The sequence below is a fragment of the Triticum aestivum genome, chromosome 7B (genome assembly GCF_018294505.1).
Source record: "Triticum aestivum cultivar Chinese Spring chromosome 7B, IWGSC CS RefSeq v2.1, whole genome shotgun sequence".
Taxonomy (NCBI): Eukaryota; Viridiplantae; Streptophyta; class Magnoliopsida; order Poales; family Poaceae; genus Triticum; species Triticum aestivum.
The window spans coordinates 207,878,443-207,895,092 of record NC_057813.1 but is presented as its reverse complement, the minus strand read 5'-3'; the positions used below and the strand labels follow the sequence as shown (position 1 = coordinate 207,895,092).

Here is a 16,650-nt window from a genome sequence, read left to right as displayed (position 1 = left end):
GCGGCAGAGCGAGCAGGCGAAAAGCGACGCGGCTCAGGCGCCCGCAACCGCCGCGTGAGCCGAGCGAGCCCAAGTGGGGTCGGAGGCGCTGTGGGTGGTGGAGTCGGGCGACCAACCACCGCGGGGTTTGCACGGCGCCGGGTGGACCGGGTGCAGGGGACCAGGGGAGTGGGGATACCCCCGAGGCGGTGGTGGACTGGCGGTACGGTCACTATATTTTATGGACGCGTCTAGTGGGCGGCCGGCCGCCCTAGGATCGCTAGCCAGCGGCCACCCGAAAAAAGGAAACCACCTGGTCCCCCTCGAGCGAAAAAGAGGAAACAGTCCACCTGGTCCCTGCCCGTCGGAGCCAAAAAGGCAACTGCCCCGCCCACCAGCTGGCCGCGGGATCACGTGCACCCTCCTCGCCAAACGTGCACCCTCCTGGCCGCGGGATCACGTGCACCAGCTGGCCGCGGGATCTGCCCAGGTTGCAGAATCCACGCCATCTCTCGCCCCCACGCCTCAGCCCCACCGACGCTGCCTTCTTCTTCTTCTGCACGCCAGAAACAGATCCAAACGCAATCGCCCCCAGCCCTTCTTCCTCCTCCTACACAGCCGCCATGGGAGCCCCAAAGTAGAAGGAGCTGCTTCAAGATCTAAAGGGCAGGGTGGTCAGAGCCCAGGCAGTAAGATCGAGCAGGTAAGCCCCCTCTGCACCTCTTCGCTTCCCCCTTCTCCATGGATCCATGGAGAATCTGCTTCAAAAAAGAGGTGAATCTGGCACATCACACCAGATGTTAAACATGCTGGATGTGTTAAACATGCCAAAAACTACCACCTGGATGTGTTAAAAACAAGCCAACTAAAAACGAGTTATCTGGCCAATTAAAACATGATTAAAAGCCAACTTCTAGTTATTATTTACAAAATGAACAGAAAATTGACTGCCCAATGCTTTGTTGAACATGTGCAACGAAAAAATCATAAATGTGCAACTAAACATGCATCCCAGCCAACTGAACATGTATCCTGGCCAACTAAACATGTATCCTGCCAACTAAAAACATATATCTGGCAATACATGTTTCTGAGTGAACACTTTGGAAAAAATGTAGTATATGTGAAAATAAAAAAACATGTTTTCTGGCCAACTAAACATGCATGTTGGCCAAAAACTGATGACCAACTAAGACATCTATTCTAGGCGACTAAGACATCTATTCTAGCCAACTGAATGCATTAACTGTCCAACTGAACATGCATGTTGGCCACAAAACTGAAAAAATGCAACCTGGCCAGCTGAGACATCTATTCTAGCCAACTAAAAGCATTGAATGTCCAACTGAATATGTATGCTGGCCAAGTGGAAATCCTGGAAATTGAGACGTCTATTCTAGCGAAAACCAGAAATCTGTAGTGCAACAGGAAAAACATAGGAACTTTTGTCCATGGCTAATGAAGCCACAAACCATATTAACATATTCACACACAAATCTTGTCCCACGCATATATTCTGGTCCCACACCTATTGCAAACCATATTAATATGTTCAAATATACCAGATCTAGAAACATAAACGGCGATGAAAAACATATAACTATAATCTGTCCTCCAATTCTTCTTTCTTCTTTCACCTGGATTTTCCTTCTCAAATGTAGCATCCAATTATGTGCAGAAAAATCTGAAAAGAGCTCCTTGCGAAACGGAAACCTACAGATCATTGCAACAAAACAAAAAGGGAAAAGGGTAAGAAAAACTCTGTAGCAAAAAGAAGTCATGCTCTTGCCAGTTATTTACTGCAAACTGTGCAACTAACATAACAACTCTGTGCAAACAAAAAAATTCATAACTGTTATAATAAAAGATTATGCTATGGTCATGTTGCTTTTAGGTTGTTTTGAAACACAGTTTTTCTGTGGTTACCAACTGATGGCATCAATTTCTTCTTTTTTTATATGTGCAGGGAGTGTGTGGCAGCATCCAAAAACAAGGGGAAAAAATGCTTGATCTCAATGAGTTGCCTCCAGATCTCAATGAGCTTCCTCATGATATGGATCAGCAGCAACCCAGAATACAACAAGGAAACTGCACAGAAAATGGTCGATCTGTTTACTACACGCAGGCAAGTCGTGATGGTAACCCTACGGGCCATGACAATGTGGCAGGCCAGTCATCAACCCGTGGTGCCCCTGTAGTGATGTCTTTGCAGTCAGAGAGCCATACTCTTGATGACACAGGAACCGAGGCAAATGTTCCTGGTCCAACCAGGACTGAGCTAGAAGCTGGGGCTTTTGACAGAGTTGTGCAAGTAGAAGAAGGAGAGGATGAGGCTGGTTCTCAACCTATGGAACCCTATGTTGGCATGAGGTTTGACAGCCTTCAAATTGCTAAGGATCACTACAACAGTTACGCACTACGGATGGGTTTCTCTATCAAGATGAACACCTCTAGACGGACACCCCGCACCAATGAATTGATAAAACAACAGTTTTGCTGCAACAAGTTCAAGAAGCCCAAAGCTGATGATGGAGGAGCTGAGGCTCCTCCTTACCTGGACCCTATTCCAGATCCAACATCTGTTAACAGTGATGAGGAGATGGAAGAAGAACCTCCAATATTTGCTGAAGAGGATGCTGGTACTAGTAAGAAGAAGAAGAAGCGCAAACGTGAGACAATAAAGCAGACTGAATGCAAGGCAAAAATGTTGGTGAAGCTGATAGATGGGCGATGGGAGGTGACGCACTTTGTTCGTGACCACAATCATCCGCTCGTGAACAAACCTTCATTGTCCAAATACTTGAGATCCCACCAAGGCATCTCACCTGATGAAAAGGAGTTTCTGCGCATCTTGTATAACTGCAACTTGACTACAGGTGTGGTGTTTTTCTATATCCCTTGAAGAATTAAGTTTCCCTCTAGGCAGTTCAGTGTGCAACTGTTATGGTACTACTGTGCAACTGAAATGGCTTAACTATGCAACTGCTGTCCAACTTCCCATGCTTTTTATATATCACTTTGGGTGCTTCTTGTGCAACTAGATTGTCTTTACTGTGCAAATACACAATGTCCTGTATGCAAAAAACTGCAAAGTGTTTTTAAAAAGGTGCAGCTAGGTGTCCATTTCCTGTGATTATCTTCTGTGCCAACACGTGTCCTATTACTGTGCAGCTGGATGTGCGCATTTGTGCAACTAAAAAAAGGATATACTGTTTGTTTTTGTATTATGCAGGACGAATGATGCATGTAATGGCAGAGTTCTATGGATCTGAGATGATGGTGCCGTTCGGACCAAAGGCAATAACAAATGTTTGTACAAGTTTCCGTAGAGATGACACAAAGGAGGGTGATCTGATTGAGACAATTGCGCACTTCAAGGATATACAAAAAACCGATCCAGACTTCTTCTATAAGGTGAAATATGATGAAGAGGATAGAGTTGTCAACATATTTTGGGTGGACGGCTTAGCTCGAAAAGCTTATGTGGAGGCGTACCACGATTGCATATCGTTTGACACCACCTACATGACCAACTTGTACAATATGCCGTTCACGCCCTTCATAGGAATAAACCGACATGGCCAATCTTTCATGCTGGGTTGCGCGTTTGTGAGGCAGGAGTTGGCATCGAGCTTTGATTGGGTCTTTGGAGCATTCCTAGAGGCTATGGATGGCAAACCTCCTGACAACTTCATCACCGATCAGGATGGTGCGATGAGGCAGTCAATACAGAGCATCTTTCCAACCACCGTGCACCGTTGTTGTCGATGGCACATCATGAAAAAGGCTCAGGAAAAGGTTGGTTGGTTGCTGTGCCGGAATCCAGGACTCTCTGATGATTTCAACAAGTGTGTTGACTTCAGCTTCACTATAGACGAGTTTGAGCAGAATTGGGCTGGGTTAATGATCAAGTATGAGGCTATGGCACACACGCACTTTAAGAAGTTGTACGAATACAGGTCAACTTGGGTGCCGTGCTACTTCAAACACAGGTTCTTTCCCTTCCTCCAGTCTACACAGCGTAGTGAGGGGTTCAATGCCGTCCTCAAAAGATATGTGAACCCACACAACTCAATGTTGAACTTCGTCAAGCAATATGAAAAAATACAGAACCACATCCTTGCCAAGGAAGGCTGCAATGATTGCAGGACACAACACCTTGAGATTGAGTTGTGGTCCAACTTCCCAATAGAGAAGCAAGCTTACAAAACCTATACTAGAGACCTTTACCGCAAGTTTAGAGAAGAGTTTGAGCTGATTGGACGTTATAATGCATTCCAAGTTGGTGCTGATGTGTTTGAGCTCAGACCGAACCAGGAATTTGTTGCGAAATATGGTTCTCGAAACTACTTGGTGCATGCAAGGGTGGAGGAGCGTTCCTATTTGTGTGAGTGTTGTAAAATGGACAAGGACGGCATCCTCTGTTGCCACATCCTCAAGGTGTTCACCCATGTTGGCGTTGATGTCATACCGGAAAGGTACCTGCTAAGACGGTGGACACCTACTGCTGTACCTAGTGCGCCAGGGACTGGTTATGAGAAACCGGATGAAATGTCTCCTCAATCAAAGAAGCAGATAAGGGAGAGGAACATGATATACGATTTTCGGAAACTAGCAAAGTTTGCGAGTGGTTCTGATCCAGCACAAGCTATTGTATACAAGCATATGCGTGCAGCACGTACCGAGATCGGCCACCTGAACAAGTCCAAGAAAATGAAAAAACCGACTGCTGCAACGGGGCCATCAGATGATGGCAACCCTCGAGGACCTCCTCCACCTCCAGGCAGCAATCAGGGGGCTCATCATCCAGGTAATTACCTGCCCCAACTCCTGATCTAACTAGGTGTGTAACTTCAGTTGCACACATCATTGTGCCCAGTTGCACACACCATGGTAGCCACTTGGACAAGAACATACTGCCTAGTTGCGCACGCTGTGTTAGTTCACGCATCAAAGATAACACAGCTAAGTTATTTTTTCCAGTTATGCATATGTGTGATGTCAACACTCAAGGACCTCCTCCCCCTCCTGGCTGTACACGGCATCCTCCGCCACCTCCTCCCCCGCATGCTCCTCTCAATGGCCCTACAGGCAGCACTCAGGGGGCTCGTCGTCTAGGTAATTACCTTCCCCCAACTCCCCATCAAACTAGGTCTGTAACACCAATTGCACACATCATGGTGCTCAGTTGCACCGAACAGGCTACCTAGTTGCGCATGCTGTGTTAGTTCGAGCATAAAAAAGATAAACACAACTGACTTGTTTGTCCTGTTCTGCCTATAGGTGATGCCAACCCTCAAAGACCTCCTCCCCCGCCAGGCCCAACTAGCAGTGCCCTTTGTGCTACTCCCAATGGACCTACAGGCAGGACTCAGGGGGCTCATAACCCAGGTTAGTACCTTCACCGACTCCAAAACAAAAACTAGGGTGAGTGACTTTAGTTGCACATATCATAGTGCCCAGTTGAACAGAAACATGCTGCCTAGTTGCGTGCGCTGTGTTAGTTTGAGGATCAAGCTAAAAATCTAACTTGTTTTTCATGTTCTGCCCATAGGCGACTACAATCCAAGTACCATGACAGGCCGTGCTACTGCAGGTGTTTTTTTCAACTTAACTTGCACACAGCAACCAGTTAGTTGCACAAAAATGTACTGTGTGGTTGCACAGAACATCAGTGCTGGTTGCACAATAACAAAAATACTAAACTTTTTATATGATTATTACACAGGTGATCGTGACGGTCCTACTGCCCCGTTGGAGGCTGCATCCCATGCACAAGCTTCTGATGATTTTGTGCCCAGAGATCCTCCAAGGTCTACTACAAAGGGTAGGGCAAAGAGTCGACGGTACAAATCGGCGCTGGAGCTACACCCAAAGAAGAAAAACAAATGCAGCCAGTGCCAATCTACAGAGCACACTGCTGGTGTGTGTCCACAGAGGCTCCTATGATTCTGTTTCCTCATTTGTAACTTTGGAACAAAAAAGGAAAAATAATGATGTCTTTTTTAGCAATGTTGGGACCAAGTGGACACATTCAGCATCTATGATTCCTCTTTATCTAATTTATGCTGCTTGAATTAGTTCATGCACTGTGTAAAAAAAAGTTGCTATTTGTGCCTTTGTTGGCAACTGGTTAAATATTTAGTTGTTGAACAATTGTATATTCAGTGCTCCTAATGTATCAACAAAAGTGATGATATTGAGTTGCAAACGCAATTACTAGCAGTGTGCAACTACAAAATCTACTTAATAAAATTGTACAAACCAGAAACTTCCTCCATGGAGCAGAAAAAAAATAGTACTGACCTACTCCTTGTCGTATCTCAGCAACTTCCTCCATGGGGCGGTGTTGTGCACGCTGGTGACCCAATCATACGTCAGCTTCTTCCTGATGTTGAGTACTTCCTTGGGGTCGTAGTTGGGCAGTTGGCTACCATTCCACTCGGTGGCGTTAAGCAGTGCGAACAACCCACACTCATTACTGCAAAAAATGGGCAAAAAAAATTGTCACATAAAATTAAAACCAAAAAAAGGTAATGCACTCTGTGCAACTACTTATGTCCTACTGTGCAACTGCTTGTGTTCTACTGCAACTCATTATGTGCCACTTTGCAACTACTTACGCGCCACTCTGCAACTAGCTAGATAATCCATTAGAAACTCATAAAAATGATAATACAGATTGAAGACTAGTACTATGTCTTAAAAATACTAAAGATTGCACATGTAGAAAATTTTAAAAACTACAAAATGATTGTATTTGATTGAGAAGGAATGAAATGCTTATTGTCTTACTTGCCAAGCTGCTTCGATACGTCAATTTCAATAATCTGGAAGTGCTCGATGATGAACTTTGGATAATGCTTCCTCCATAGCTGGCGTACTGCCCCCGCAATGGTAGAGGCGTTGTTCATCAGCTCAATGTTGTCCAGCGTCCTGCTTGAATCAAGAACTTCGAAGCGTCCGTCCCTCAAGTTGACACTGAAGACCCAATAATGCCTCCCTCCGTCCTTATCGGTTACATCTGCGCACTCGAGCACTGGCAGCATGACCTGCAAGCGTGAACGATTTCAGACACAAAAAACAAGATGTAGCTAAGAAAAACAGTAAAAGACTTGGTCAAGTTAAAAACGAGTTGCAACAAGTATCTGCCAACTAACAGATGTGTCATGTGCAACTGGACATGTTGTGGGTGCCAACTAAAAAAAGATTGATGATGTGGGCACAACACTCACTAAGTCTTTCTTGTCGAGACGGTTCTTGTAATCAAACATCTTGTTCATCTCATTCACATTGTGGATCCCTTGCTGTAATTTTATCTGCAGAGATTATAAAACATGGCTCAAAACTCCTTAGTAGGTGAAAGGCCTCCCTCAAATGGTCAACGAAAAGTGCTACAGAACAAAGATGAGGGTAAAAAGAAGGTTTTGGAAAAACTTACAGAAAACCTCAGTGGCATAACAACCTTCTTTGACCCTTCTGGTAAGTTATCCATGATGTGCAAGATTCCAGTCTCAATAACAATTTTTGACAACCATTGAACCGGCTTCATCGAATCAACTAACTCCTTTAAAGAAATGTAGAAAGCACCATACCTAATTATCTCAGGGCTGATTTTTTTTGAAAGCAATAAAAAGACAAGTTAGCTCGAAGGGTCACAGCAGCAAAAAAATGTGCATGAAAATGAAAAAAGAACAGTGTGCAACTAAAAGCCCTGTTCTATGCAACATACTATGCTTTCTGTGCAACTAAGTGGCTGGTGCTATGCAACTGAAAAAGATATGTATGTAGGCTGTGGGGAGTTAGTTTACCTGGTAGCTCCATCATTTGCTCCTTTGTGATGCCTGACCCAATACAAGAGGGCAGCGTAAAGCTTGTTCACTACCTCATTGGTGCTGAAAGTCTTGTTCTTGTTGTAGTCGATGAATGGAGACCTTTGAGATGCTGCGGGCCTTCTTACCCTCCTCTGTCTTCGTGCAAGAGGTGGCCCCGAAGAACTGCTCGTGCCAAGTTCTGGTTCTGCGCATATCGGGGTGTGGCAATTCTCTGGTGAACCAACATCTAGTTCTTGAGCTATTGCCTTGCCAACATCAGCAGCATCACATCCTTCATTCACAGCTGCTGGGTCTAACTCACACTCATCAATGCTAATCACACTGGCTTCCGCTGTATCTACTGCTGGAGCAGGTGCTGGAGCATCACCATCTATGCCGAGGTCAAAAGATGGTGCATCGCAGAACCCGTCACCATGATAAGAGTTTGATCTTCGTAAGGGTTCAAGGACCAGGGCATCTCCTTGCGCACAAACATGGGTGCATCATTCACTGACTTGGTTCGCAATAGTGTTGTAGTTGGCGGCCTTGGAGGCTTGCACCTACTTATAATGTCGAACACCTCCTCTTGTGTTAATGGTTGCTGAAAGACAACTCTTGGGGACGGCACTTTGATAGTTGGATCACCTCCTTTTGTGTTTGGCATTGAAGCATCTCTATCAGTAGGCACCTTGGGACTTGCAGTTGCAGTGGTGCCTTCCTGACCAGCCGTGGTGGTTTTGACTGTGACCATACTGCTAACTGACACATCAGTTGGCACACTGGTATCTGTAGTTGGCATCTTTCCAGTCTGAGTTGGCAGCAACCTGGCAGAACTTGGCACCCCTGCATCAATGGCTGTGGCTCGCAGCTCTCTCTCGTCTCTGAACCCCAAATCTTTTGTGGCTGTTCCCCCTTTGCGCCCCTGGCAAACTTGACAATCTTCTGCTTAGGTGGTTTTGGTGGGACTGTTGAAAGGGGAGTCTTCTCCTTGATCTGTTGAACTTCTCTGACATTGGTTGGCTCTCTGCTCACTACTGTTGGCATATCAGTTTGAAGCACAGCTTCCTTGACCATATTTACTTCAACATCTTCACTCACCATCTTCTCCTTGGTTTGAGGCAACTGCAGATTCTTCTTCATTGAAACTGCTTTACACTTCTGGACCACGTGAGGGTTTGCCGTGGATGCTGCCTTGCTCTTGCTGGAGCTTAGGTCTGGGAGCTGCTTTAAATATTCCTTGTATTTTTGCTTTGAATGAACCCAGTCAAGACCCTTCCCTGCTTCCTCCATGTCAATTTGATTCTTTTCAGCATCAGTTGATAAGAACAGGCTCTTGTCAATGGCAAAGTTGATCTTCTCACACATATCTTTGTCGCTGAAATCTGGAACGGGAAAGGTGGTTGGCAAAGTTGGCTTCAAGTTGCAGAGCTTGAACATATCAATGCTTCCCTGAGACTCTGCTTCGTCATTTTTCTTTGACTTTGGCAAATCCTTGTCTTTCCAGCAAGTCTTGTCAATCAACAACTGTAGTGTGCTCCTGCTACTCAATGAATTGCTGCTGCTCGCACGGGTGGCGTGAGTGCTAGTCCTTCTGGATGTGTTGCCACCTGTACCACCAGAACCAGGAGCGTTGTCATCATCATCGTCATCGCTGCTGTCGCTGCCTCCATTGGATCCCCCTTTATCATCACCATAATCATCCTAGTCTTCTTCATCCTCGTCTTCTTCCCTCTCACTGCCATCAGCTGCTGCGCCTTTGTCTTCTCCCCTCTCACTGCCATCAACTGCTGCCCCTTTGTCCCCGTCCCCCTCTCTGGCCTCACCTTCTTCTTCCTCCTCCTCTGCATCACTATCTTCTTCCTTGTTCTCCTCCTCTACTTTGTCCTCTTCTTGTTTGTCCTCCTCCTCCTCCTCCTCCTCTTCCTCCTCATCCTCCTCCTCCTCTGCATCTTCTTCATTGTCATCCTCATCCTTGTCCTCCTCCTCTGATTCATCTGCATCTGTCTCCTCGTCGTCGTCAGCATCTATCGCTGCTCCCATTTCCTCATCTTCTTCTGAATCATCCTCAACAAATTCTTCTTCTTCTTGTATAGTTGACCGCCGTCTCTTTCTTTTTGGAGCACGGCGTGATGCCCCAGTTTGCATTGATGGCTGTTGTACATAAGGATCAATATCTGGTTCCTCGTCATCAATCTTGGCAACTTCTTTAATGAAGGTGCCAACCTGTTCAGTTACAGCCTTGCATAGCTCATTGACCACTTTCGCAATTTTTGCCTTTTTCTGCATCAACACAAAAAAGACTCAGTACTGATTCAGTTAGAAAAAATAATAAAAAGTAACAATGTCTGTAACTGACCATGATGTGATAAGCAAAAACGACTAATACACACTTTCTGGCCAACTAAAAACATGATTCTAGCCAACTACACATGCACTGTGGCACAAAGTAAAAACCATGCATTTCTGCCAAAAGTTGATGACAATGGTTGTAAATGAACACTTTGACTATCCAAAAGAACATGTGCAACTACAAAACCTTATATGTGCAACTGAACATACATCACAGCCAACTAAATTCTGAATTTTCACAACTACAAAAGTTATACATGTCCAACTGAACATACATCCCAGCCAATAGAAAAAAAATTGGTAAGTGATACAAGTTTATGTATGCAAAACACTAACCTGCGGATTGTATGTTATTGGTAACTTGGATGCCACAAATGCTTCAGCTTGCAAAATTCCACCAAACAGTGGTGTCTGCTCCGTGCCTCTATACTCCTCTTTAAGCTGATGTAAAAAAAAAGAAACAGAAAATAACAAGGTTATCAAAATAAATTTGTGTGTTGAATGAAACCACACATTACAACCTGTGCAACTACAAACAAGATACTGGGGTAGACAAATTCAACTATACATATATGCAACTGAACAGAGACACAAAAACTATGCAACACACATGGCACCTAAAAAAAGTTCCTACCAACTGATGCAACACATCTGTGCAACAAGATTAGTAAAACTGTGCAACTTAAAAAAGATGGTGTGCCAATTTAAAATAAACATGTGTGCAGATTGCCAAACTTAAAGCTATAATCTGTGCAACTACATGCATTGTTGTGCCAACTGATGACAGTTTTCTGTGCAATTCCCAAAAAAGAGTGACCAGACATCAAAAGAACATAGAAGGAAGACACTGTTGGAAAAAAACAAAAAAGAACTCACTTGTAATTTGCCGAACACACCAGGAGAGATAGTATCCTTCTTGATCACCTTGGCAATTAGAGTACTATCCCATGCATTCGATCGTATCGCGCAGTTGCTTACTGGGATGTCATGTACGAGCGCATCAAGGTATAGTATCTGCACCAGACCCAAAACAAAAGAAAAAGCCAAGTTCAGTTATTGTTATGAGAATTTCAGCAAACTATAACTGCACAGAAAGAACAGGAACAGATGGAAAAAGTGGTCGTTTTCACTAACCATCAAGTGATACAAGCAGCAGCAAACAGTTTGCTTCTCCTGGTCCATGTTCCGGAAAGCTTCGTTAATGTGTTCTGCTACAAAGAGGCAGATGTTTGTATTCTTTAGCATTTGATGATCTAGCACAAGTCCATAACACTTTGGGCTGAGCTTCAAGGTCGTGGTTGGTGCTAGAAAAGTACTGAAGGCAACCGCAAGCCAGGCCATAAAAAATGTGTCATCCGTTCTTCCAGCCATATGCTCAATCATCTTGAGCCATGTAGTGATCTGGGGATGAGAATTTCCAGTTATGTTGAAAGCCTGTCTGAATCTCCTAGTGGCATCCTTGTCAACTAAATATCTGACTTTTGGACCCTTGTTTGGGAGATCAAATACCCTCTGAACACTGTCAGCATCAACACGGATCCTTCCCCTTCCTGGGAAAACCATTTCAGAGGTCTGTGGCTGGTAGGGCTGCACCAGGAACTTAGTGAGGTCCGCTGGAAGTGTGTCTGATAAGTTCAATAGCCCCCCGACCGACCTCGAAACTAGCTCTGATTTCTGTAGTGGAGTTAGAGAGGCGTTGAAATTTGCAAAGCGCGCTGGTGATGCCCTTATCCTGCCTGCTTGTGATGGTCGCTCCACATCTTCCCCTGGAGCCACCTCAACTCCTTCGCCGCTGCCCTGTTGATTAGAAAATGAAAGCATTACACAAACATTAAACACAAGAGAAAAAACAAGAATGAAAAAAAACTAGCAATCATCATGATGTATTTGTGCAACTAATAAAGCTCATGAGGACAACTGCAAAAAGACTGCCAGTGTGCAACTGAATGTGCAACAATAAAACAGTAAATAAAAAAAGAACGAGACCTGGCAGCTACAAAAAGTTCTAGTGTATGTGCAACAATAAGAAATGATATTGCAACACAAGAAAAACAGTAACTAAAAAAAGGTTTGCAAAGAACTATTCAAATAGCTCATAAAAACACAAAAAACCCACATACCTCAGCATCTGCTGCGGAAGATGCGACAGCTTCTCCAGCAACTGCTGCCTGCACAAAAAAATGACCACTGATGTCAACTATGAAAACATGCCAACTAGTGAACTACAAGATGCCAACTAATGCCAACTAATGTCAATTGTATTTAAATCAAAATGACTAGAGATGTCAACTACAAAAGGTTGTTATTGACAGACTAAAAACAAAAAATAGTGTTCCGAACTGCTGCATAATTTCATCACTATCTAAAAAAAGGCGAGAAAAAACACTTATATTTGAGATTTTACTTACCCTAGAAGATGACTCAGCTCCCTTGCCAAGTGATGCACGTCTAGTCCTCTTTACAACACGGAACTGATCAGCATCCTAAGAAAAAAACATGAGCATGGGAAAAAATAAAAAAATGTTATATGACCCAAACAAAACCAAAAAATGGACTTGTGTCATCAACATGCCACTTACCTCAACATCCTCTCCCTGCTCAACACTCTGCGCAAGTCGTGGCTGGCGATTAGCAGGACGCTTCGAGTTCCGGCGAAGAGGTTGACTTCCAGAACGCTGATTAAGCAACCAAAAGAAAACATGAAAAAAAGACATTAGCATACATGCATAAGTTGAAAAACAACTCAAAAACAAAAGAAAAAAAAGTGAATGAAAATACATCTCCTTCATTGCCACCCGCATCTCCTCCTATTATAACCATTTTTGCCCTGCGGAAGGAAATACAACAAAAAAACATAGTTAGAAGATGTGGACAACCAACTACTACAATCATGCAGCCAACTGGACAGTAAACCTTGTGCAAACTGGACATCAAAATAAGCCAACTAACTTTTTTCTGCCTAATTGTTACTTGCCAACTGTGACAAGTAATACCTAGACAGAAAAAAGTTAAGTAAAGGCAACAAGCTCAGTGAGATAACTTATTCTGAAAAAAGCGTCCCTAGTTGAACATGAAGGGAGACACATGAAAACAACCACATCCACAACAAAAAACTTGCACATTGAGAAAAATTAAAAATGGAAAATTGGCAAGCATTGGTACTAAATTTGCACAAATCAAGGGGTTCCTAGTTGCACAAAAGCAGGAGAATAACACATAAACCACCACAGCCACCACAACGCTGGTGGATTGGGTAGATTATATTGGAAAATTGGCAAGTATTGGTGCTAAAAATGTACAAACAAGAGTCCCTAGTTGCACACAGCAGAGGGGGGAACAACCAACTAGTAAAAGTGTATAACATATGCAACTAAGTAAAACCAACTAAGTAGAGCAACTGGCACAACTGTATAACATATGAATAGCCAACTTAGTAAAAGTGATGCAGCCAACCGAGCAGGCAACTTGTGCAACTGAACACAGTATAGACAACCACCTACTACAAAAACAGTGAGCCAACTGACCAAAACAACTGCTGCAACTGCAGAGCATATGGACAGCCAAAGTACTATATGGACGCAGCCAACTAAGGAGAATTTTGTGCAACTAACCACTTAAATCTCTGAACACCAACTACGAAATCAGCCAATGCATTGCACACAAAAACAGTGAGCCAACTGACCAAAACAACTGCTGCAACTGCAGAGCATATGGACAGCCAAAGTACTATATGGACGCAGCCAACTGAGGAGAATTTTGTGCAACTAACCACTTAAATCTCTGAACACCAACTACGAAATCAGCCAATGCATTGCACACAACATTGCGCACATCTAATACAACTTACAGAATAACTAAAGAATCATGTGCAGGTGTAGAACATATGGACAGCCAACTAGTAAAAGTGATGTAGCCAACTGAGCATGCAACTTGTGCAACTGAACAGTATGTAGAAACCCAACTAGCAAAAAATTGGTGCAACTGCAGAACATAGGGACAGCCAACTACTATATGAATGAAGCCAACTGGATAGAATTTTGTGCAACTGGAACACAAGTGTCTACCAACTAAAAAGTGGCCGTGATACAAGTTTCACCCTCTTAGTTGGTTAGCACAGGTAATGGTCCCTAATTTGCACAGGTACTAATTTGCACATGACCCACGAGAACCACCAGAAGGCTGGCAGATTGTCTATATTATCTCAAAAAATTGTCTACTGCTGCTCCTAATTTGCACGCAAGGGGCGACAGAGTTGCACACCGCGGGGGAAAACACTCATCAAAAACACCAGATCCACCGCGAGGCTTCAATCCACAGAAGAGGCACTATCGCCGCGAACCACTCATCCTCCCTGAACCATATGCACGAGCTCACCCCCTACTGCAACTCAAAAACGACAGGATGAGCACAACCCTAACCCATCCCTGCCAATCCGGCGGTTTCCCAAACGAAGTAGTCCGCTGGGGTGACCTCAACCTCGCCGGAAAATGAGTTCGACCTCCCTAACCCCGACCGCGACCTCGACCTCTACCTCGACCTCCCTGACAACGACCTCACCGGAAAATGAGCGACCTCATCGGAAAAAGGAGGACGGGCGAGTGGAGAAACAAGTAGGGACGAAGACGAGGAGCGCGCGTAGGAGCAGTACCAGAGCCGCCGCGGACGACGACCCTCGCGGCGCGCCCCGCTGTCGACCACAACCCAGCGGATTTGGAACCGCCTCCGGGCACCAACCAACGGCGAAAGCAAAGGGGGAAAGTGGAGGAATGGGCGGCGAGAGGTGGGGGTGGACGGGGTAATGGCACGAAATTCGAAACAGCCGCCCACTACGCACGACGGCTAAAACGCTGGAGAACTGCCTAATCCTCGATGACATGTGGGTCCCATGGACGATTTATCTCGCGGGCGCGGCGCAAATCGGACCAGCCGACTGGTCCACACGCGGGTCTGAGCGGCGCGGCCCCACCTCCCGACCAGGGGACACCTGGACACCGCGCGGCGTCGATCGGGACGAGATCGAGCGGCTCTCGTTCGGCCGCTCGTTCTGTCTATTTAGTGGCCGGCCGCTTTTTAGATTTCAGGATATTTTATCTGTCCAAGTCTCGGCGCAATTCTGCCCAACTCCCAGGGGCACAAGGATTTTTTGTGTGATTTGATACTGGAGGTTCATTTTCTGGTTCGGACCATGGGCTGTTGACGTGGATAACTGCTAGCCAAAAGTGCCTGCTCAAGTTCATGTTCATCGTCTTGTTGACTTGAGTAGGGTTGCCAATTTTTTTTAAAGCGGCCAGGCACGAGCTTGATTTGAAGAGCATATAGACAACTGAAGCATCAAACATAAAAAGGTTCACTCAAAACGTAAAAAGGTATAAAGGGAGGTAAAATAGACATGATCATGCATATTCTTGCTCACTAGTGTACAAAGTACAAACAACTTCAAACATCGTATTCAGTGAAGCATTATATGGTGAAACTGAAATAATAGTGCACAAATGGATCACTAGCTTATACTAGCCACAGTGGGAGTAAGGGGGTGCTTGGATCCAAGGGACTATTTTTAGTCTGACTAAAAATAGTCTCTTTTAGAGGCTAAAGTTCCAAGCACCCCTGACTAAAGAGAGGCTAGGACTAGTCTTGAGGCTAAAATCTTTTAGTCATAGGAAACCTACTAAAATATGTATTAGCCCTCTCTCTCCTCATTTAATTTCTCTCCTTTAACGCATGCGAGTTCTAGATTGGAGGATTTGGAGGATAATAAATGCTCAATAACTTGATTTTAGTCTCTTTAGTATTTGGATCCAAGCATGGGTGAGGCTAGTAAGTTTTAGTCCCACTACTTCTAGTCATGGGACTAAAACGTATCCAAGCACCCTCTAACTTTAGCAGTAACATCGAGTCCAACTCGCAAATTTGTTTATGTGTCAATAAGTTAATTATGAGAGAGGTAGTTTGAGTAACTTAGCTAGTTATTGTAATATCACATGTCCCGATGCAATATGAGTCTATAACCTAATAAATGAAGCTTTGCACGACACCACACTTATGTTACTACACTAGTAGAAAAGAGGGCTTTGGTCCAGGCCAGGTTAGCCCATTAGTCCCGGTTCAGTCCAGAACCGGGACTAATGGGGGCATTAGTCCTGGTTCGTGAGCCCAGGGGCCACGTGGGTCATTTGTTCCGGTTCCTCTGGACCTTTTAGTCCCGGTTGGTGCCACGAACCGGGACTAAAGGGTGTGATGCCCATTAGTACCGGTTCGTGGCACCAACCGGTACTAAAGGTTAGACCTTTAGTCCCGGTTCGAGCCACCAACCGGTACTAATGGGGTTTGAGGCATTAGTACCGGTTCATGACACGAACCGGTACTAAAGGTCCCATTTTCAAACTCTACCCCCCCCGATCGTCTTTTCAGTTTAAAAAAAATAAAAGAAAATAAGTTCCCCATGTGATATATGGTCTAGTTGTTGGGAAAATTTGCAAATGTGAATTTCGACTTTATTTGCAAAATC

General features: G+C 44.6%; 1 protein-coding gene across 1 annotated transcript; it reads left to right on the top strand.

Moving 5' to 3' along the window:
* Positions 1-220: 220 nt before the first annotated feature.
* Positions 221-6,035, top strand: LOC123157838 (protein FAR1-RELATED SEQUENCE 5-like). Its single transcript, XM_044576027.1, has 7 exons — positions 221-682; positions 1,946-2,855; positions 3,212-4,789; positions 4,963-5,097; positions 5,263-5,370; positions 5,534-5,575; positions 5,708-6,035. The coding sequence occupies exons 1-7, from the start codon at positions 221-223 to the stop codon at positions 5,926-5,928; spliced, it is 3,456 nt and encodes a 1,151-aa protein (XP_044431962.1). The 3' UTR covers positions 5,929-6,035.
* The last annotated feature ends 10,615 nt before the right edge of the window (positions 6,036-16,650 follow it).

Coding starts and splice junctions, on each gene's coding strand:
- LOC123157838 (XM_044576027.1), top strand. CDS start 221: ATGGACGCGTCTAGTGGGCGGCCGGCCGCCCTAGGATCGCTAGCCAGC. Junction 4,790..4,962: donor TCAGGGGGCTCATCATCCAG/GTAATTACCTGC, acceptor TATTTTTTCCAG/TTATGCATATGTGTGATGTC. Junction 5,098..5,262: donor TCAGGGGGCTCGTCGTCTAG/GTAATTACCTTC, acceptor TTCTGCCTATAG/GTGATGCCAACCCTCAAAGA.